Source organism: Scatophagus argus, chromosome 15, assembly GCF_020382885.2.
Source record: "Scatophagus argus isolate fScaArg1 chromosome 15, fScaArg1.pri, whole genome shotgun sequence".
NCBI classification, from domain to species: Eukaryota; Metazoa; Chordata; class Actinopteri; family Scatophagidae; genus Scatophagus; species Scatophagus argus.
Window position 1 is genome coordinate 5684906 of NC_058507.1, and position 23016 is coordinate 5707921.

Below are 23016 nucleotides of genomic sequence, written 5' to 3' on the forward strand. Positions count from 1 at the left end.
CTGAGGGGTGATTTCACTGGAAATTGATGGCACTTGTCAGATGACGATGATTCATTCACATGCAGCCTGAAGCCTGTGAGAGGCCTCACCTGTAGACACCTGTAGACACCGCCGAACCTGTCAGATTGTCGTGCGTGTTTTTGATTTCGCTGCTGGCATTACATTAAACACTACATTCAAAATGGATTTAATGAATGTAATATATATATTTATATTTATTTATTTTACTTTAACCTTTAACCGCACATGACCGCCAGCACCCACAGTGTGTTCAACTGAAAGCAAGAGCTGAGGTTTGCAACATCCGTCGCTAACGAAAAATAAAATTAAATAAAACTCTCCTGGGTTTGGTGAAAATGTGTGTCTAGTGCACATTAGCAGTGGCTTTTATATATATATATATATATATATATATATATATATATATATATATATATATATATATATATATATATAAAGCATATTTTTGCTGGGATTTCTTTTACAAAATTAGAAATAGAAAATTAAAAAGCAGCAAAAGCATCCTAATAAAATATAATTGAAGCAATGACAAATAATTCAGGCCCAATCATTTAATTAGGATTTAAACGACCAAGAACATTCATTATTTTACCATCAGCGTTAACCTTTCGGGTTTGTACAGTCTATTTTGGGATGCCAGAGATTTGTAGCGCATTAATTAGACCGCCATTAGCTCTCATGCCTGTTCGGCTGTTCAGCTAATTTCTTATGACATTGTGATCATTCACATTTGCCGAGGACGGTAGTTATTTGACGGAGATAATAAATCTTTTGTGTTTATTGAAGGAAGGTTGGCGTGTGTCTAATTTTTCCGCACTAAATGAGGGGTTACATTACTTATTGCCTGCACACCCTGAGAAACAAGAGGACAAATTCACTCAAATTCATCTCTGAGATCGCGTCTATCAAGTCAGTGATTATCAGCACTTCAAATAATCGACGCAGTTTCCAATTTGCTGCCTTCACGGGCAAATCCTGGCCTCGTTCTGAGGCACGCAGAGAAGCACGGAGAACAAAAGACAGATGTGTCCCGTTAAGTAGCCATCCTTCAGCACCATCATGCCTCATTTTAACCAAGCCATCCACGACCCCCATGCGTGGACATCTGTCTGTCAAGGAGGAACAAAAAAAAAACAACAAAAACAAAACCTGAATGTCTGCCGTTTAATGCGAGCCAAAATGCACATTAAATATGAAGGACGTGGGGCTCCACATGGCCTCCCAGCATGAGACACAAAAAGCGGTGCAAAAAAAGAGAGAGAGAGAGAGATGGGAGGCAGAGGGAGCTGATTTAGAGGAACGGGCACCAGATCCAGAATCAACATTACTTCAAACATGAGGTCATCTAAACATCTGTCTACAACATGTCCACCGGGAGTTCAATCAAAGCGCCAGTGAAACATGTACAATTGTTTCTGGAAATAAATATTAGGCCTAATTCGGCTGTGATTGGTGCAGCCACTCGGGAATCGCGGAGAAGAAACACTCAACACACGACTGCTGCCCCTGTCAGTGGACACAACACACACACACACACACACACACACACACACACACACACACACACACACACACACACACACACGGTTTGGCTTTATTTATTTGATTCCCTCCTCTCCTCTTTGATTCCTCTCCTTCATTTAGGCTAAGTGGCTTTATTTGTTCTTCCCCGACTGATTTCAGGTTCACTGTTTAAAGCCAGTTAAAGCGGGCCGGGTTTGAAGCGGGCTCTGACGGTCCGGAGGGAGAGCTGCAGTAATCACACGAGGGGCGTCTGTCTCATGTCGTCACAGTCCATTTGCCGGAGACGGATCGATTTACTCATGGAGTTTAAAAATGCTTCTACCAAGGAAATAACAAAGAGCTTAGAGAAAAGATTACAGCAACGAGCATGTAACTAGATAGATTTTTCTTTTCTTTCTTTAAAAAAAAAATTGGTTTACTGTGTATTTAATCATAATGACATTATTTTAATGACTTTGTTCCGCGCCCACTACTTCCATCTTTCATTTGAATTTTTTCACCGAGAAGGGTTTTAAACTCAGCACACAAATCCGTTGAAGCTGACCTGAAAGGAGTCTATGCATCACCTCTGTCTTCCTGTATCCAAAGATTATGACTGAGACACCAACCACTAAAAAGTTGGAACATTCCTTTAGCATGAGAAGAGATACAGTATGCGACTACTGCCCCCTTGTGGACAAAATGAGAATGAAAACATGAACTTGTGCACTGCAGAATAAAGCGATTACATGATATTCTTCTAATTACTGTACACCCATGTGGCATGGAGACTTACTGAAAATACACTCCAACAATGTCACTAGAGCTGCACCTAACTAATATGTTTATTATCGATTAAACTGCTGATTATTTTCTTATGTAAATTGTCTGGTTGTTTGGGCTGTAAAATATTGACAAAGGGGATTAAATAATTTGTTTAATCCAAAAATGATGTTATTAAGCAGCTTCTTTTGTACAACAAAACACAAAAGAATCTAAAGTATTCAGTTTACTATTGAATCAGACAACTTTCCCCGACCATTTTGACTTGTGAGCTCTTAAAATAAATCAGTGTCCAATCGTCTCTCATCACAAGTGTAACTTTGATCTCTAAACTTATTAACCTTATAGGTTGTCCCATTTTAATGAGAGTAAGTATTAAAGTAAAAGACCAGAAATGTGCAATGTTGTATGGTAAAGCTTTGTTCATTTCTTCCTAATCCAACCCATTAAGGATCTTGTGATCCCCTTCAGACAAAGGGAATCTGTTACTCACAACTGAGAAACTGGAACTTGAAGATGTTTGGCACATTGCAAAGAAAAGACAAATGACTAATCACTTACAAAAATGGTTAGCCATCATTTTTCTGTTGACTTACTAACCCTTTCAGCTCTAAAGTGTAAACATAAAAACGGATATTGATATAATTTTTACTCAGCACAGATAAAACTAACGGATGCACTGCAGAATGCCAACCTGTGCTCAGATGACTTAACAGACCGCAAAATACTTTATTAAACTTTCTCTCCTAAATTCACATTTAACTTACAGGTTTGATGACCAGACCGCACATAAATTAAGACTGGTCTGTCTCCATCCTCGTTAACAGTGAGGCAGGATGAAAACAAATCCCCGGACGGGGACATAGAGTGAAGGTGAGCAGAAACAATGAGGTTATTCTGCTCAGGGTTCAAAACTCTGTCCCATCGTTCTTGGTGAAGACAGATGAATGCCCCTCAGCCTGAGGACAGCAGGTTGTCAGACCCAGGGGGCTTGTGAGGTCTGAACAGGGAGGGATAAGCAACAACGCCACAGTGCACGTGACACCTCATTTCTCATAAAAACATCACCTGAGACAAGTCGCACCCTGAGCACTTCGTAATTAGCTGACAGCATGAAGAGGACTGTTCACTGCCAATTTTAAGGTCTACTTGCAAGTCAACTGAAGTTCACATTGCAGCCACAGACCTGGCGTCCATTAGCTGACTCCTCAGTGTATAATACTGAATGTAATGCAGCCACCTTTGCTGAGCTCCCTAAATAACAACGATATTAATAAAATATATATATGAACACAAAAATAGTACCTAACAAGTGCACTCTTGGCCAGAGTCGGTTTTTTATTTTCCAGTTGCAGAAAAGCCAGAAAACTGCACTTACTACTGGTTGGAGCCACTGTTAGGTCCCTCTTAAATAAACCATTGTATGTGAGCAGTGCAGTGGGGAAAATTAGGTAAATATTGGATTCAAAAGGCAATCATTCCATTGTAAAACACCTGGAATATACTGCATAAGCTGTTTGGAGAAACTTCTGCCATTGTACAAGATATTGGAGCACTTAAAGATTAACAGCATGAGAGAAAACTGAGAGGCAACTTAGCACTGGGTGTCACACGCCTTTCTACTGGCTGTAATGTGGATTATAAGTAGATAATGGCAGGTTTAGTTTAGGTGTGAATAGCCCATAGCCTGTATCAGTAGCTAAAGGAACTACAAAAGCAATAACACAGCACCCCTTTAACCCCTTAATAGCAGACAGCAGCTCACATTCCCAAAAAAAGACACAAGCAAGAAGGCTAAAGAGAACAGAGATCCAGAAGAAATGTAGCACAGCAACAGCGTAATAAAGAGGAAATCTTCTGGGCTTCACTTGGAGCGAAGTCCACTACTGGACATCTGTTGGTAGACAGAGGAAGGAGAACACAGTGTTGGCCACAAACCAAGTTAGGAAAGAGATTTCTTAAGCATCTGACGGTCATGTTGCGCAATGAATGAATAAAAAAGATACTTTAATTTAACTATTTGTATGGTAAAATCTAAATATGTAGAATAAAACAACATCATTTACAATACTCCCATAATGAAGATGGCCCACATCCATGCACAAAAAAATTGAGAGCAATTTCTTTTCATATCTCTTATGCACAGATTTACGTTGTGATTACTCAGTATGAAAACAGTAAACCCACAAGTTAGAAAGCCTGTGTTCAAACCCTGGACACGCTGGACAGGAAGGTAAAAATGCTCTTCAGTGTTGATCACCTCAGTGAGTGAGCACAGCCCCAACACCAAGAATACAAACATGAGGAAATAGTTTTGTGGTCTTTATTGTTTCCAGCTGCTGGCTTGTTCAGCTGGAGGACAAAAAAAAGAAAAGAAAAGAAAAAAAAAAAAACAAAAAACCTGACACCATAAAGAGAGAGACAGTCTTTCCTTATTTAAAATCACCCACCGCAGTCATACCTGTTTGGTGAAATAAAAATCATAACTGTGCATCATATTTTCTCTAGTGAACATTTAGTGCTTGACTGCAAAGCGGACACAAACAAGCACCAGCAGAAGTGACCCAACACATGAGGAGCAGAACATGTTGAGTCACCAACACTTAACAATTAAATCACAATAAAATGCTAAACAACATTTAAGATACAGAATTAACGTTAAGGATCACATATGATGGTGATGACACAGTGGTCCCAAAAGCAGTAATAGAGTCTATAGTTTATTTTACAAATAAAATACATTTGTAAGTAAGCATGCACTGAAAACATTCTTGAATTTACCTAGGGATCAATAAAGTATCGATCTATCTATTTGAAACGTTTACTCAGCAACCATGCAAGGTGAATGCATCACATTCCACACACACATTCCACACACACAACCCAGAACTGCTGGTTGTTGTATAAGCAAAGCAATGGAGGACTGACACTAAAGCAATTTATGAAGGGTAGATTGTTACACATTCATTCACTTTCTCTACCATGCTAAAACCAGTGACGTGTAACATCTACAGAACAACAGTGGAAAGATTTCAGCTGGCTACTGCACTTGTCCAAAGTGTTTATCTATTTATAATCCTATCATACAACCAAAATGAAAACTAAGTAACTAAAACTATGAAAACTCCTCTTGGAACAACTTTCTGGTGCAACCGCTTACTTTTGCACAACCTTGCTCAAAGATTTGAGGAATGTAAAATGATTAACTACCAACCCTGACCTTGGTTTTGCACACTTCTTTACATGCCTGACAAATGAGAGTTTACTGTCTTTTCGTGGACTCAACATCCTTCTACTGTTGCCCCTTTCAACACTGCAGCCAGTGTTTTGTTTTGTTTTGGGGTTTTTTCCACGCGGGACTTACAAGGCAGAGCAGACAGAATAATGCAAAGAGATTTAACAGTTAATTCTTCCCAAACTCTTTCAACATATTCATTCTTTCACAATAATGGCTCGCGTGTGAATTTCTTGAGAGGCCATTTTTGGCTTAACTCTATCTTACTATATATTGTGGCATGAAAACTATTCCTGTGTCATCACTTCGGTGTTATGACAGAAGGTTACATAGATGACATGACCTAGAAGGAGGAGGAAAATCTCTGGCACTGCTACGATTCAAAACCAGTCAAACAGAAAAGTATTCATCCACGTGTTTTGCATGTCAAACGCCCAACGCGCGTCAGTCTCGCCTGTTAAAAAACACTAAAAGTACGGTGAATACTTTTCCTTCTCCATGTCATCTCTGATCAAGATTAAACTGTCAGGATATTCGCACTACTGCCTTTGCTCTGCCCTTTTGCCTCAGCAAACACCAGTTGGAAACGAGTCAGCCGTGTTACGCAACATTAAGTCACTGCAAACAAATGAAGGCGGAAGGGATTAGTTTTTTTGTGAAGGTTAAAGTCAGATATGGTTGAGCAAAGAAGCGAGAGGGCTGACTTCTGCAGACTTCCGGTTTAGACACCACGTCTCTTCTGTTCTCCAGTCATCATCTAGCCCAGTTTGTGATCTCGACACACCCCTATGTGAGTCCATATTTCGGCTGGATTCCAATCAGTTGCATTGCAAATGTGTGCACTCATGATTAGATTAACAAAGCCTGGTCTGTAAAAACAACGCTTAACTAAGAGCAACAAAACTAAAGCTTTAATTCACACCTAATTCACTGTCTTCCTGACACGCAATCACATTTTAATTCCAGGATGACGACCAACGATAAATCATAAATCCTCCGAAAGGTCATTAAAATTGTACATTAGACTGACTGGATATGTTACAGTAACATTAGCTTCATAATAAAAATGTTTCTCATTTATAATATCCTCCCATTTATGTAGCTAAAATTAGTGGGGATGCCATAGCCAACACCGGTCACCGTTCTCGTTAGGCTAATTTATAGCATAACGGCTTCGCCATCAACATTTCGGCTTCATTCATAGAATTCGTTTGGAGAAAATTATTTAAAGTACAAACTTACCACATAGAAGGAAAGAGTTCGGTAACTTTGTGGAGGAAAAAACGATGTAAACCGGGTGCAAAGTAACGAGATTAATCCAACAACAGACGGAGGGCCCCAGGGGTTTTAAATTAAAGTCAAAACAAACAAATATTGAATATGGAGCGAAATTTCTTCCTCACTTACACACCGGAGTGGTGCTCAACAGACCTGTGCTCAGTGCTGCCACCAATGGTCGCAATTTGAATCGCAACAAAACTGACTAAAAACAATGGTCTCATTCATCATTTTTGGGCGGCTGACCACACCGATGCTGAGCGTCGCTCTGGTCAGAGAGCACGAAATAAAACCTGCAGATATAATTACCCACAATTCACCGTAATACGGATGTGGTGTTGCAGTTTTTCCAATTGCTAGCTACAAAAACAAATGAAACTTACTTTGCATTACAGAGTTACATTTGAGCCAGTCTGCGAAGCCAAAGAGTGGCTGAGTGGGATTCAGCCTTTGACTTTAGCCCCCAGGAAGAGCAGCAGGATTTGAAGCATAGTGGTCAAACTGTGCAGTGACAACATCTCATGATAAAGAAGCTGCTGTAAAAGGTAGATTCAATTTATTGAGTGTTACAGCTCCTACAAAATGACTGAATTTAATCTATTCTGTCCAACAACATCTGGAAAGTCTAGAAGAGACACAAGGTTAAATTATTTTATCCAAATTAAAGTTAGCCTAGTGCTAAACCGGAAGTTAGTCAAAAGTCTAGTGTGCATGCTCTGTATGGGCTCCACTGTACAAAGCTATGCAGAAGATCAAGGTAATTTTACACTGTGACAGCAAACTGAGCAACTGTCACATAAATGGGCAGAAACAGGACCCCCCTCCAACACTACTTCTCACTGAACTTCTCCACTGATGTTTGGGTTTGACCTCACAGTCATCCAAGGTAATCTTGCATGTGGGGCTATTACTGCTCATGTCAAGGTTAGATTCAAGACACAAAGCTTTATTGTCATAACACACAGAGAACAAACTTTATCACATAATTTTGTAATGTTTTTCACCTTGTATGTCCTACATTCTTAAAGTGAAAATGTCGTTTGAAAATAATCAATAACATAATTCAATGATAAAAAATACGCCATAAGGTAAAAACAAAAACAAACCCTCTAGTCACGGGATGACATTTCATCTTATCCATGAAAATTAGCCAGCTGTACGCATGCGCAAACTTCCCGACTTCCTCCCTCGAACACATGACAGTCAGCATGTCGAAAGTATGAGAACTATCTTGGGAGCACATGCGTAATCTTCGGCTAGGTGAGCTAAATGTGCTTCACCTGGAGAGTTTTTGCTCGGTTGTAGATGATCGGCGCACTTGTAGTTACGACTACATTTGCACCGTTTTCGTAGGAGTGTAAACCGGGGGGGGCGTCGCTGTGTTTTTGTCTGTTTGGCACTGTATGCTATGCTACATCCATTTAGCACTGTGCCCACTCCTTGAACTATTGCATAATCAGATTCACTCGTCTCTTGTAGTTGAAGTAAAACAATTGCAGGGACTTACCAGCGGATCCACCGGCAATAATCTGATGAGAAGCTTCCCGGAGCATGCTCTGCGGCTTTTTGGTTGTCATTTTTACCGTTTCCTACCGAGGCAAAGATGTGGGAGGAAACCGTTACAAGTTGTCTTGTAGCCTAGCGTGAATTCAAATATAAAGTCGTTAGCTAGTGTAACGGCATGCCTCCGTGGTGGTGAACACACAACCTACCCGTCCCGTTCCTGCTCTGCACTGAGGTCACCCGGTTGTATCCTGTCCCGCAGGCTTCAGTTGACTCGAAGTTGTTGTGCTCCGCTAGCGGCAGCCCACGTTGGAAGAGAGCGCAGCAGCGATATCTCCCCGAGTGCTCACAGGCTAGGCTAGGCTAAGCTAGGCTAATATGGAATCAATTACCAGCGCTGAACTGCTGGTTCGCGTCTACCCTCCCATTGCCTCCCAGCCACGAGGTGTTTTGAATATTGTAAATAAAACATGGATAAACCCTGACCCCTTATCAGTGATCGATACGAGGCGAACAGTCGCGTTTGGTTTGATTTTACTGAAACGGGATACATTTTCTTTATAACCCGGGCATCAGTACATCAATACAGGTGATAATCAGCATTTAGCTAAATCTGGTACAATATATGTATTGTGCATAGTCTCAACCAATTAAACAAATAAAAAAAATATATATATATGAGCACAGAGTTTATTTTCATTAACGTGCACTTATGGTTTAAGCTTGACAGCCTGTACACTGATGCTCACTATGTAAATTATGCATCAGGACTTTATTGACAGCTTTTTTTCCCATAATACTGACTGCTTGTGTTACATTAGAGCACAGCAGCAGTCTGAAAGGGGAGTAAATCACTTAATGTCTCACAGGCTGCAGCATGTTACACCCCCTGATTCATCTAATGAAACTTATCTGTCTGTTCAGTTCAAACTGACACTCCACCCATAAACTGTCTTCTGTGGATCAAACTCAAAAGCTTTGCATATGTTTACTGTACTTTGAGAGTCTCACGTAAGGATTATATTCTTGTTTTCTTATTGTCCTGATGAATTGCTTAATTTTTAAGTCTAGAAATCGTCTGTCACAAAGTCCCAGAGCTGTGAGAGGACAGAAAATTGCATTTGATTAAGTTCATTTTGTGGTATTTCTACTTTCAGTTTTTCCATTTTCTGCTACTTTATACTCCCACTCGACTACATTTAGGAGGCAAACGTACTTTTTACTGCACTTCAATCATTTGACAGTTTTAGTTATCAGATTCACATACAGAATATGCATCTACTAATATAAATTTACCTCAACCAACCGCCAGAGTAAAAATGTTGCTTGTTAATGCATAAGTAATATGAATTATCAATGTATATTTCATACGTGTGCTGAGTAAAAGATAATGGTTGCACACTCATAGGAGAGAACGTGTTTGATCAGTTAAGTTATGCACACATGCCTTTATATTCTGCTTTAATATTGTTTTTCAAATCACGCCTAATTCATATATTCCATATAACCGTAATTCATATAACATTCATAACGAAGCAGTCAGCCAGTAAAATACTGCTAAGGGTTCACAGCGAGGGTAACAAAATGTCCATCTGTTCAACAACACTGGACTCCTTTACTTTAAATTCAATTTGATTTAAACGTTTTATAAAGCATGTGGCCTGAGCTGCGTTTGCACCATGGAAACTTTAGAGAAGTTATTTTCTTTTCTTTTTTTTTTGATGAGCAACGAAGGCACACAGCAAGTGAGCAGCGAGCCCCGTAACGAGCATTTCGTTTTGTGTAAGAGCTGCTATGGAACAACAAGAGCTTCAGACAAGCTATAAAACCGTGGGATTTACAGCATATATTTGGCAGGAAAATGCCATTACCACTTTGACCCCCTTGGATAAGAAAAAGCAGAACAGCTTCCACCCCTACAACCTCAGCTCCAGTAAAACATGTAGACTGGGCAGGCTGTGTACAGCCAGCAGTCAGGATAACTTCATAGTTTATGGATGTGTTGAATGAGTGAAGGTTTTTAGTAATACAGTGTTAAGAAACAGAGTTCTGATTTTCCAAGAGGAGCGACTAAAATATGAATTCTGTGACTGGAGCATCAAGCCTGTGTTTCCCAATTAGTTTATACTTACTGACAAAACAAGCTCAGTAAGAGGAAAACCATTGAAAGCTTTTGCTCCAGCACAAACAATAATGAATCCATCTTAAACGGACATTATTTTGAGTCCTTTGAGTTTTGACATAAAATAAAAAATGTCAATACATTTTTTAATAATGACTGCAAGCCGATCAGACCCAACAGCAAAACCCTCTGGGTTTGCATGAGAAATAAATACTTAAGTATCCGTGGAGGAAGAAGCACTCAGATCCTATGCTCAACAAAAGTCATAGTAATAGTGATGCCACATAGTAATAGTCATAGTAATACCACAAACACCCCAGTGAAATGAAAAGGTCTGCATTTAAAAAGTACAGAATCAGTAATATATAATTAAGTACTCAAAATGCAGCATGATGTCTTTCAGAGTTTCTATTTATATGATAAAAACGTGCAGTGGAAGCACATAAATATGTAAACACTTTGTCATAATTAACAATAGTAATTACAGTAAGCAAAATTTATAAACTATCAAAAAAAATAAAAACAAAATTTAGTTTTGTGGATGGCTTTTGTCTGATGTAATGCACAACAGTGCAACGCAGCCACCAGTAATTACACCAAACTGGAATGTGATTATTCAATACCTGATTTTTCATTGTTAAATTGCAACATGTAGTACAATTGAAAAAACACTGATAAAAGTCTAGATATTGATTTCACCCAGCACAACTGACGCCTTAACATTTACGTGGCATCTTTTAATTGTTTTGTGTATAAAAACTCTGCTATTCTGAGGTTAAAAATAAATTAAACCAAGATATAAGGAAAAGTCGAGTAAAAACACTGAACTGTTGTACCGTTTATTTTATTATCACACACACATACGACATAAAGACACCATCTCTCACACATTTCTAACACATTACAATACAGACGCAGTAACCAAACATACTCTGCTCTTAAATTACTCTGCTATAACTGTAAGTCTTCCAATACAAACAGGAAATACAAAAATGCTGAAATAAAATAAATAACTAACATGGACACGAGCGAGACAGTGGTTTGATCCAAAACAGTTCAAGTCATTAAAATATTTTGGTAGCTCTTTTGTGTACTCTCCTTTTGTTTGTTGATTGTTACAACACCGAGTGACCTGATTTTAAACATGCTGTGTGTGTCTTAAAGATTTCAGAGAGACGTCACTGGAGGACCATCAGGAAAATGAACATACGAACACGCTGCACTGATAAAACTTCACAGATCCATTATAGGCATAATATTTCACTGTTTCATGACCCTTTATATCCCATCCCTCGCTGAATATATATTTCGGTTCTCGGCCAAATTGCTCAAAACTTTCATTTGACCTGCTAGATAAGCGAGCTAAATATTAACATGCTGTTAAAACAACAGAAAAGGCTTACAAAAGGTTCCTTAAACATGACCTCAATTTTATGACGAAAACCAAATTGTGTTACGGCCGGATTGGAATGAATAGTTGACTAATTGATTCGTTTATAGATTTTTTTTATAATTCATCATTTAAGTGTTTTTTTATTTTTAAGCAAATATTTAGTGGTTTCAGAAGCTTATATGTGAATATTTCCTCTTCTAATTTTCTTTGACATTAGATAGGCTGTTGTCAACTTAAACGTGATAGAACGTGTTCCTATTTTCTGGCATTTTCTGGACAAAAAAAAGAAAAAGATAATGTAATGAAGTAATAATGAAATGAAAATAATTGTTCATCGCGGCCCTAAACGCTCTATTGATTACATCAAATTAAGAAACTAAAAACTGTGAAGCTGTAGTCTCACTTGTCTTATCTGTCTCCCTTTTCTAATTGCACAGTATCTCACAAAATGAATTCAGACTATACTTCAGTGTCAAGTACAAATGGTAAATACACAGTGGCACACGACACTGTATTCCAGTCAAACCAGCTCTCAGAAGGCAACACTTTATGCGTTTATGTGAAAGAAAAGAGCCTGACGTCTGAAAGACCGGTAAACACGAATTAAAAAATCTCATCACAGTGCAGGTGGAAACGTGACGAGTTTCTACAAGCTCACTAGTGTAAGTTTAAAAAATAATTCCAAAGTCCAATTTTAACAAGAAAATAGAACATAGCTGTACTCCTGCATAAAGCAGAGTCAAAAACTTCTTTTGTTGTAGAAATAAATAGTCTGAGCTGACTGATCCTGACTTTTCTAAATCTAAATATTCATTAAAACAACAACAACAACAAAAAAAAAACGCTTGAAAAAATTATTTCCTAGTACCGTTTCTGTAAAAATGTAAAACCCATACATGCAACTCAACTCACTTTATATGAAGGCAGACTAAAGGTAACGCTCATCAAACCTCCTCCTCCTCCTCCCCCTGCTGTAGCTAAACAGTCTTTGTTGTACTTGTTGCTTGCGCAATTCACAGTAGTGTGGGGCCCTTGGTGGTGTAGTTCATCGCGGGGAAGTGCCTGCTGTCAACGTCCCAGTGACCGAGGGGCTGGTGTGAGGCCGGCGGGAGGCTGGGGTTCCAGTGGTTCATGTAGCTGGCCATGAGCAGAGTCAGCTCCAGTATCTGAGACGAGGGCAAAAACAGTTCAGATCGGAGAAGGATTAATGGCTTTAACACGATGATATGATTGTGTTTCATTTGATTTCGGGGAGCTGGAGGCCCAGAGTGGCTCACAGAAGATGTGAGAACTCGACAAACCCCAACTGATCTGCAATCAAGAATGAAGTTTCTCTTATTAGCTTCACCCACAGCAGTAATATGAGTCTGTGTTAGAGCTTATAAAATAGGAGAAACAACCTGTTTTCTCCATTAGCTCTCAGTTGTGAGGTTTATGCTAAAAGAGGTTAATGTGAATAATCACTATTCTCTCACTTATCTTCTGAGCTCCTTTACAGAACTCCAACACCCTGAACCCATTTTCCCACACTTCTGTAACGTCTCAGGTGCTGATGGTTTAGATCAGTAGCTAACAATCCATTATTTCGAGTCGTTGACTTATATGACAGCTCCTCAAAAGTGGAGCCAAAACATCTCAATCGCCCCCTGGTGGATGGCTATAGCACAAGTGATCCTCCATGTTAGCAAAGAGGACACAGACCAAACTAAAAACTCAGAGCACATGTCAAAAGATTTTGCCAAAGATGACATATGTTCAAGTATTTATTTTTGGTTTTAATTAAACTAAAAATAAACGTGATATTTGAACTTCTGGTGCACACTCGCCAACAAGCGGTAAGTGCAGCTAAAACCGTGTTGTGTCTGAAAGGGTACTCTCCAACAAGTTGTGTTCAGGTTACAACTGACTCAATATGTGATTACATATTTTCTTATCAAATCCTAACACCTGTTTTTTCAAATGAATTGAAATACTCCTCAATATTACCACAAACCCTGCTGTAAAACTACCCCCTGGTCAGTGGCAACACCTGTAGAGGCAAAGCGTAAATCAATCAGGCTTAAATTTCTGCAGACATATTCACAGCACTGACCTTTGGTTTAGCCATTGCAAAGACCAACTTCTCCACGCTCTTCTTCCCAACTCCCGCCTCCTTCTGCTGGCTTGTGACCACCATGAAATCGTCACGGTAACCACCAAAGGTAATCACAGACTGGTAGGAGTACGTGACCAGCATGTGCTGAAAAATGGAAGCATTGCCAGTGTGAAGCATGCACTGGAATGGATATAAACAGGGAATATGTTCTGATTTTATTGCCCATCCCCAAAATAGAGCGTGGAATTCATTTGGGGAATCATTTTGGTTTCTGCTTTTTTGTAGGGCAAATTGAGTGTGAAGAAACATGACATAATTTCCAGCAATTTCTCATGATTTTCACTTTGTTTTTCTCTCTCTGTCCGTCTCAAAGCACATGAGCAACACTGCCCGCCAGACCAATAATGAAATGGATCAGCATGGGCTGCTGAAAATTACAGAGCCCGAGCTCTCATCATTTACATGTTGGAAATGCTGTCTGTCAGGGTCAAGAATGTCAAGTCGGAGGCCGGCTATTTTATTTTCCTGCGGATTTCTGGCGTTTTAAAACCCAAAACCGACCAGCGCATCCACAGAGCTATGCAAGTGGTGTCCCAGCCAGCTGAGCGCTGCAGCTGTAAAAAGGAATGTCACTTTTTGACCTGAGACCTGAAGTAAATGGAAATGTATAAAAAAAATGTTCTAAGTAAACTTTACGTCATTCTCTGTTTCCACATCATATGCAACAACACAGGAACGGAGAAAGTGCTGAAGGATGCATTGACTCTGCACAGTTTGAAACTCACCATTGCATAGTCCAGCACACACAATCCGTCTTCATTGACTGCCAGCCACACCTGGCTCTGCTCAACAGGAGAGGGCGGGACAGGCTGTGGACAGAAAAAACAAAGACAGGCCACGCTGTGTAATCTGCCCCAGTAAAACATCATGACTTCCCATCTGGGTTGTCTTTGTGTTTTCAAACTTGTCCAACCTGTGCGTGAGAGGGATCCTGAGGGATGCTGTGATAGGAGCCAAGTCAAATGAAAAGTGTATCTTTATTTAACTTTATTTAACTTCCCTAAGGGCTGAATACAACAGACAAGAGCCTACACTGGTGGACTGAACTTTTACCTTCGCACTGAAGAGTTTGGCTCCAAACAGGGGCCATTTCCGAGCCACCGTCAGGTATATTCTCACACACTCGGGTGCACTGCACCCGCGTAACATAGACCACTTAGTAGCCAAACGCTCAGTGAGATCTCTGAAGTGAGAAGAGGAAGATGGGTTAAAGTTTAAATCTTATCTGCAGTAAACCAGGAACAAGCACAACATGAACATCATGCAGTATTTGTGTCAGATCTGGCCTGGCCTGACAATAGATAAATGTCACTGATCAAGTGCCACCATGATGTTTGTCAGACTGTTTTTGTCGCAAGTGGACATTAGGAAATACACCAAATAAACATGCATGGGGACATTAGGTGTATTTCTGCTGTATTTCTTTGGACAACCATAATGTTTGTTTTACCGGAGCTGCTCTGAGCTGCAGTCCTGTTTGTAGCGTTTAGGGTAGAAACGCTCTAAGGCCTGCAGGAGAATCAGCTGAGATTTAGGCTGAGGAGAGCCGGTAGGAGAGGAGGCAGCCGGTCTCTCCAAATCACCGTGTTCAACCTGGAGTTTAGAAAAACAAAACAAGAGACTGTGTTAGAAAGAGAAAATGGTTTTAAAACATTTTAAAACTTTCAGAAATGAAAGTCCAGTGAGTTTGAGTTCACTTTAGACCGAATCTTGACGTAGTCTTTACACACCTGCGCCATGAGGGCAGCCACCTCCAGAGCCAGCTCTTTGTTCACAGGAAAGTGGCCTTGCTGAACTTCATCATTCACCTGGTACGCCAGCAGGAGGCGCTCTCGCTCTGTCTCTCCTTTCACCTGAGATCTGAAACACAGCCTGTACACGCGCAAATAAAGAAAATGTTGTAATGAAACCAGTTTTCCCGGGAGAGCTTGGAATTATGCGCACTTCATTTCCAGGAAATGAAGATAGTCTGGCTCCAGCACTTTCTGCAAGAAGTCTGAATAGCTGAAGACATATCACATCACTGTACGTCTTAAAGGCCTTTTCTTCAGACAAGTGTCTGTGACCACATAATAAAAGATACAGAAGCAATGAGTGTGTGTGTTGGACCCAGAATAAAACTCCTACCTGCTCTTATATGTTAAGCGGACGATCCGTGTCCCCTCGTTCTTCCCAGGGTGCAGCTCCTTCAGGGCCTGCTCCCACTTGGAAATGACATCACAGATCTGGAAAATGGATATGCGTCAGTCTCCTGTCACACATGTTTATTTCTGGTTCTATCAGCAGGTCGACAGTTTTTACCCAACAGCCGGCAGATTGTTAAATAGTTCAAACGATTACTAGTGTTGACACACACACACACACGCACACGCACACTCCAATACTGCAACCAAACTACATCCAATGTGTGTTACACAGACTCTACAAGACCATAACCCTGCACTGCTGTCTATTGCACTGTACATTGTATATACTCACCACTGGAACTAATCCTGCATTGCACAGCGTTATCTTGCACATGTCATGTCAATATCTTTTACTCTTAAAATATTCTATTGTCCTACTTTAATTTTATGCCTCTAAGGGCATTCACAGTGGAAAGCAGAGCTGAATCTTGAAGGTGACAGTAGCTACGGCTAGAGAGAAGTGATGAGTTGAAAACTGTACTGCAGACTGTGTGAGGCAGACAGATTCATAAAATGTTGCCTATCCACTGTCTCCAGTGGGAGGGTTAAACACTGTTAAACAGCTTCAGTAAGCACCTCTTTTGTCATGACTGAGTGGAACAGAGGAAGGCTGTAGTATGCTGGAAATGACCACACGTTAAAATCGAAAAGTCACCAAACACCATTTGGACAGCATTAATTTGTCAAAATAGGCTTTTTCCAACCCACTGCTGACCCTTTAACATATGAGGTAATATGAGACAAATATGAATAAATGCACCACAAAAGCCTCAGTGGTGTTTAGAGGCTTTCTGCACTTATGTTCAGTGACCCACACCCCTACCTTGGCAGACGGCTGCAGGCAGTGCTCCAGGTCTTTGCCTGATGGATCATCTGTAAAGAGGGCAAACCCAGACAGCTGAGGCTTCCTCACGCCAATCCTCTGGTTCAGCGTGTTGAGGAACTCTTCCACTGTGGTGGAGCCGTCGAAACCCACCACCTACACATGAGAAAACAAAAGGCACGTCTCATTGTCATTGAGGAGAATCACCCGGAAACCGACTCCGGCCAACATCATTCTGTCGCAGGGGCGTAGTATCAGTATTATCAGATCCTGCAGCTCTTGGCTGGGATTTCCAGTCCAATCTATGCCGCCTATTAACAAGAAAAGTCAGATTAGAACTGAAGATGTACTGTATACTGCAGCTGTGAGAGCGAGTTATGACCAGAAACAGTCGTGATGTTCTTGTTCCAGGTATCAGGGAGATGACTAACTCCAGTTTGAGTAAGAGCTCCCTGAATATGAAAGTTTACTGGCGTCAAAACACTTCGCAGTGGTTATGAGACAGGATTTTACAACTCAGCAGTCTTAAGGTAAACACTGGAAGCACAGAACTCACATTAAAATCTAATCTTCCGAGGATGTCTGTTAGCACTTATTTGATTGACAAACGCAGCATCTTGCCAGATGACACAAAAGCTGAGCCAGGTTCAGCTCTTTTGCCTGGTGAGGCCGGTGCTGCTGATACTTTCTTTCCCTGTGTTCAGTGCAGGTTTGAATGTGTAAAACTGGTCCCTCTTAAAGGAAATCTACAAACCTACAAAGAGAAGACAATGCAATGCTGTAGAGTATGAAGACAGTGACAGTGCACAGTGCTTTTGTGACTTCAAAGTACCTGGTACGTGTTGTTCATGAAGTGTACCGGGATGCTGAATGGCAGTGAATGGTGGTAGGGGTTTCTCAGCAGGATGGAGACGATCTCCATACGTGAAGGTTTGGCCTCGCGCTCTCCATTCTGCAGCGTTCGCTCCACAGACCTCTGACAGTACACTGCATACTTCCCCACCTCACTCCTGTGAGGAAAAAAGGAGACAAAGAGGTAAAAAAAAATGCACAAAAAATTTGCTTCGGAAATTGTTCAAGATACTTTTAGTTTTTCTGCCCCACTTTCAGGAATCATGGCTCAGCTATAGGCTTTAGGTTAGCCAGACCTGGGCACAAAGGGCCGGTGTGGCTGCGGGTTTTTGCTCCAACCAACCAAGAGCACACAGTTTGACCAATCAACTGTCTGAAGACTGAGATCAGTTGATTAAATGAGTCAAGTCTGGTGTGCTGCTGCTTGGTTGGAAAGAAAACCTGCAGCCACACCGGCCCTTTGTGGAACAGTTTGCCCAGGCTTTGCTCACCTTGGGTCAGCATTGCGTTGCAGGTACTGCCTCAGGTACCAAAGGAACTGTTGTTGAGGAAGGAACAGAGCCACACACAGAGACAACAGCTGCCAGCACTACAGAAGAGGTCGAAAAGGGACAAAAAAGGTTGAATTGACAGGATCACTGAAAACCTCTTTTTCTTCCCATTTTTCTTTAAAAGGAAAACTTTTTGCTAAGAATGCAGCAACAAGCCAACTGCACATGAAGCAGGCTGACCTGCGTGAGGGAGTAGTTGTGTGGCGTCCGGCGGTTGGTCTGCTTGATAAGCTGACAGTACATTTCATTCTGCAGCTCCGGGTGGGTCAGGCACACCTGCAAAGCATTCTGGGCCAGCGAGGTGTGGTAATCGACAGACGGAGACTCGACCAGCACGTTGATGAAGAGCTGACAGGACTGTAAAGAATAAAAGACGTCTTAATATTTTCTATCTGATACTTCATTCCACTTTATTACCAGCAGGTGGAGGCAAACACACACACACACACACACACACACACACACCAGAGACTCTAAATTCAAATGCATCTTTGCAAAAGCAACGACAACAAACTGAAGGTAATCATATTATTCAGGTCAGAAGAAATAAAAAAAGAAAAGTACATGGCATCAGTTTAGTAAGAGCCCAAATGCGTATGTCATTATTTTTTGAAGTAAACTTTGTTCTCATCCGCTGGGAAAGTTGAAGACAAAGAACCAGTTTAACAGTTTTCATCGGTCTTGTCAGATTCATTAATACTTCAAAGGCATGAAGTAGAGCTTGAAAAGAGTGTCACTTCAATTCATTCTGTTTCTTTGTGTGTGATTGGGACTGTTTTTTAAGGCTGGCTGGTCAAAGAGAGCCGATCCATTCAGCTTTCACTCCTGCAGCGTAGCGACTGCAGTGGATGGGGCTGTGAAGCATGAGTCAGGGATGGGAGGGGGGCCTCTGCATGGGCGCACTGAGGACTGCAGAGTTGAAAAGAGAGGAAAAGTATCTGCCATCTTCCTACAAGCTCTCTGTTCAGCCCTGACCCCCCTCCACCCACCCGCTCCTGTGGCCTCCATATCCATTGCTGCCAATCTCTGAAGGCCCTGACCTCCCATGTCCCCTCTTTAAAGATGGTCCTTTCACATTGCCTGTAAACCACAGGAACGGTTAGCCTCAATCAGAGCAGATAATCAAGGCCATTATCTCTCTTCCACACTTTTAATGAGCTGGGGCCCTCGTCCTTGAGCCTTTGATCTGGTTTAGAGGCAGGAAGGAGGAGAGAAGGGCCACGGAGCACATCCAGTCCATATCCAGAGTGGATAATGGGGGTTATGGTTTGCACAAAACTGGAGTAGGATGGATGATGCCTTGAACAGACCCTCGCAGTGAGAACCGGGACAGAATAAGAAACAGGAACTCAGAGAAAGAGATGAAAGGAAGAGTAAGTGGAACACAACAAAAGAGAGAGGAGAGAGAAAGAGAGAGAGAGGTGAGAGGTGGAGAGACTGACCTTGAAAAGCTTGAGAGCTTCAGTCTGCAGAGCTTCAGAGGGCAGAGTGGTGAGAGGCGAGTGCAGGCCCTCCTTACAGAAGCTCAAGGCTTCGCTCTTCCACAAGGCCGATTCTGGGAAGAGAAGAAGCACGCATACACACACACACACACACACACATTAACCCACGCAAACACATGCATGCATGGACAAACATAAAGATTGAGTTTCAAAGCTGTAGTGACTCAACAGCTGACACAAACTCACATGGTGCTCCAGTCGTAAACAGTCTGCAGTGTGGATTAAAGCTGTGAGACGCTGCGGATCAAAATAACGTGTAGCTACGCTGCGCAAGTTCAGCCCTGAACCTTTTAGTCGATTGTGCATCTACTGTATGCGTCCAAGAGTTACAAACATATCTGCAGTGTTGTCAGCCGATATGCAGTACCAATATGCAGTCTTAAAAATCTAATGTTTGATGCTTGAGATTTCAGTATGTTCAGACCCAAAAATCTTGACTTCTTTTAGGCCATCACAAAATAAATGATTTCATAACTAAGGCTGGAACATATACAGTATCTTACCTTTTTTTTTAGGAATATAAACATATTTTGGCTTTTAATTACTCATTTTAAAGCTGCTCAATGCATCAGCATCAAATAAAAGGCTATGGTTAAGGCTAGGTTAAATGGCGATGGGGTGGGATGCTGAAATAGCACTTTTTCTACTGGGTGACGCAAAAATCTGCAACTTTGTAATGTAATTAGTAACTTCTTAATTAAATGATTTCCCTTCTTTAACATCCAACACTGAAGACAGGGTAGGACAATTGTACAAATCAAATCTGAAGTCTAACTATACATTTTCAGCCTCTTGTAACAAACCTAATTTATTAGATTTTTCTACACATAGAAAGATGAATAAGATTGCAGATGACCGTTGCAGTTGCTACGGATGCTTCTTTGCGGCAGAGCAGGGCTTTCCCACCTGGGTCTCCTTCTGCATCGAGGAGTTTCCCAATGAGCTGCTCGTACTCTGTGCCCACTTTGAAGGTCGCACTGCTGCCTGCTGCCACCGTCAGGTGATACAACCACGTGTCCTGCGTAACAGAAAAAACACACTCTTACAAAAACAGAAACGAATGAACAAAATATTCTTTCCCATCCTGAAGTATAAATTACAGTTTTATGGAGACATTGTCTAGTTGAAGTACCTTCTCCTGCTTGGTGCCGATGAGCAGGTACGTAGGACTCTGGTCTCTTGGCTGCACCACTAAGGTGCAGTGGGAGGACAGGAAACCTCGACTGCCTGTCTCATAGTCCTCATCTGAATCACAGGAACGATCCACTTCCTGCACCGAGGCCTCCCGCATCTGCAGCTGCCCGAGAGGCAACTAAGACAACAAAAAAAAAAGAGAAGACATGGAGACAGGAGACCAAACAAAAGATGGTAAGTAGTACAAGACACAGCTCAATACAGGTAGATTTAAGAGTTTTTAATTAAGCAAACATGCTACATTTACATAATCGCATCTTCTTCTTCTTCTTCTTGTACAAGTTGAAAGCACCTATATTTTGTTCGCTAAAAGCCTGTTATTTTGTACAGATTACAGCTACGGAGGACAAATTTGCAAAACCTCTGAGGCAGGTGTTAATAACCACTAACAAAAGACTAAATTAAAAGCAGGTGAGGTCATGTTAGTAGAAGGGAGAGACCAGTTTTATGAACCTTGTCTTCCTGATTACGATAGTAGTAGAAGACTTTTCCGACCAAAGAACACCACACCAGCTTTGAGTGTCCGTGTTTGACCTGAAACAAGACGAAAACGGCACAGAAGGCATCAGAGGAATCGGATCAAAACGGCTGGAAATACAAGAACGTGCATTCTTCTGTCTGCTTTGAAACTCAGACCAAAGAAGTTTTCAAATGCTTGGCAGATTGTGGCCAGGAAATTTCTACATCTGACCAGCAGATGTCCCAGGAGTGTACAGGCGGCGTGCAAATCATTTAAGAGCAACTTCAGTAATAGTTTGAGCATTCGAATTCAAGGACTTTTTTTTTTGCTTCCAAAGCAAAGTGACAACTGAGTCCTGCCACACGTACACAGTCCGTCCACGCTGTGATTACCGCATTCAGCTTCACTTAAACCAGGAATGCAGCTGCAGATGATAATTACACATCGCTTTCTGTGACAGACATCTTTCAGAGAGTTAAAAAAAATGAATAAAAAAAATAAGAACGGAGCGATGATGTCGCTGGAGGACGGCGTCAAAACGCAGCCAGTTGCACATCTCTCAGAAGGGGTCGCCAGGGTTAACTGCGCTGAGAGGCAGAACAGCCCCCGTCTGAGTTGGAATCACGTCATACGCTGCAGATCAAAGACGACTCCCAGGAAGGGATGGGGGGGGCGGAGGGGGCCTGAGGGCTCTGTCATCTCAGCTTGAGCTCGTCAATCATCCGTCAGAGACCCATCACGCACACACACCTCCGTCCGATGTTCGAGCGGACGGGCTTCGGTGACGGAGGCGGCTTCCGACCTTACAGCCGTGTCCCAACGTGCTCTGTCAAACTCAGTGACGGACTCCTGTATGTCTGTCTCAAAGAGGACGTTAAGCCTTAAAATGAGTTACTTCTGGCATCCTCTTCAGGGAGAAAGCCTGGTTAATCTATACCTCTTACAGCGATGCAGTGGAGGTGTGGTGGGGAAGTAAGGATTTGTAAAAAAGATTAAAATTGGAAGGCAACTGGAATGACCTGCCTGTTCAAAACCTGACAAAAGTTAATACTAACAAGTACTTACAACAAGTTTTATTATTCCTAAATGAATGCATTTTATCTGAGAGTGTGATGCAAGAGGAACCTGAGAACCTTGACACAGTTAGCTACTGAATAAATTAGTCAATGAATTAACTATCAATCTTTTTCAAGTAAATTTACTAGCAAAATTATAAAAATCGACCTGTTACAGCTTCTTAAATGAATCGAACATTTGCTGCTTTTTCTTAGATTTCTAAGCTACCACTCAAAAAATCTTAAATTAAATGATAACAAGGATCTTTATTGTTACATAGAAATACTTTCAGGTCTGTACAGTAAATATGAAGGTACAGACAACATCCGTTCAGCTAAGCTTAATATCATATAATGACTGGAAACATGGAGAAACAGCTAGCAACGGTTAACACAAAAA

General features: G+C 41.2%; 2 protein-coding genes across 6 annotated transcripts in view; both read right to left on the bottom strand.

Moving 5' to 3' along the window:
- The window catches only part of slc25a21 (solute carrier family 25 member 21), an 83234-nt gene extending 74322 nt beyond the window's left edge, over positions 1-8912 (bottom strand). Inside the window, exons 1-2 of one of the 2 annotated variants that reach the window (XM_046412127.1) lie at positions 8533-8912; positions 8328-8409 (exon numbers count right to left, since the gene is read on the bottom strand). In XM_046412127.1, coding sequence (XP_046268083.1) covers positions 8328-8397 — 70 coding nt within the window. In that variant the 5' untranslated portion in view covers positions 8398-8409; positions 8533-8912. Of the gene's footprint in view, positions 1-6784; positions 7534-8327; positions 8410-8532 lie in introns of those variants that run through there. The other variant, XM_046412128.1, reaches the window with a different exon arrangement.
- A 2356-nt stretch (positions 8913-11268) lies between these two features.
- The window catches only part of plekhh1 (pleckstrin homology domain containing, family H (with MyTH4 domain) member 1), a 163406-nt gene continuing 151658 nt past the window's right edge, over positions 11269-23016 (bottom strand). For 3 of the 4 annotated variants that reach the window (XM_046412122.1, XM_046412121.1, XM_046412120.1), the window contains 15 exons: positions 21555-21635; positions 21040-21219; positions 20814-20925; positions 19848-19960; positions 18586-18762; positions 18346-18443; positions 17835-18012; positions 17003-17158; positions 16121-16218; positions 15724-15865; positions 15444-15586; positions 15047-15176; positions 14719-14802; positions 13931-14077; positions 11269-13004 (listed from right to left, as the gene is read on the bottom strand). In XM_046412122.1, coding sequence (XP_046268078.1) covers positions 12852-13004; positions 13931-14077; positions 14719-14802; positions 15047-15176; positions 15444-15586; positions 15724-15865; positions 16121-16218; positions 17003-17158; positions 17835-18012; positions 18346-18443; positions 18586-18762; positions 19848-19960; positions 20814-20925; positions 21040-21219; positions 21555-21635 — 1992 coding nt within the window. In that variant the 3' untranslated portion in view covers positions 11269-12851. The remainder of the gene's footprint in view (positions 13005-13930; positions 14078-14718; positions 14803-15046; positions 15177-15443; positions 15587-15723; positions 15866-16120; positions 16219-17002; positions 17159-17834; positions 18013-18345; positions 18444-18585; positions 18763-19847; positions 19961-20813; positions 20926-21039; positions 21220-21554; positions 21636-23016) is intronic. The other variant, XM_046412124.1, reaches the window with a different exon arrangement.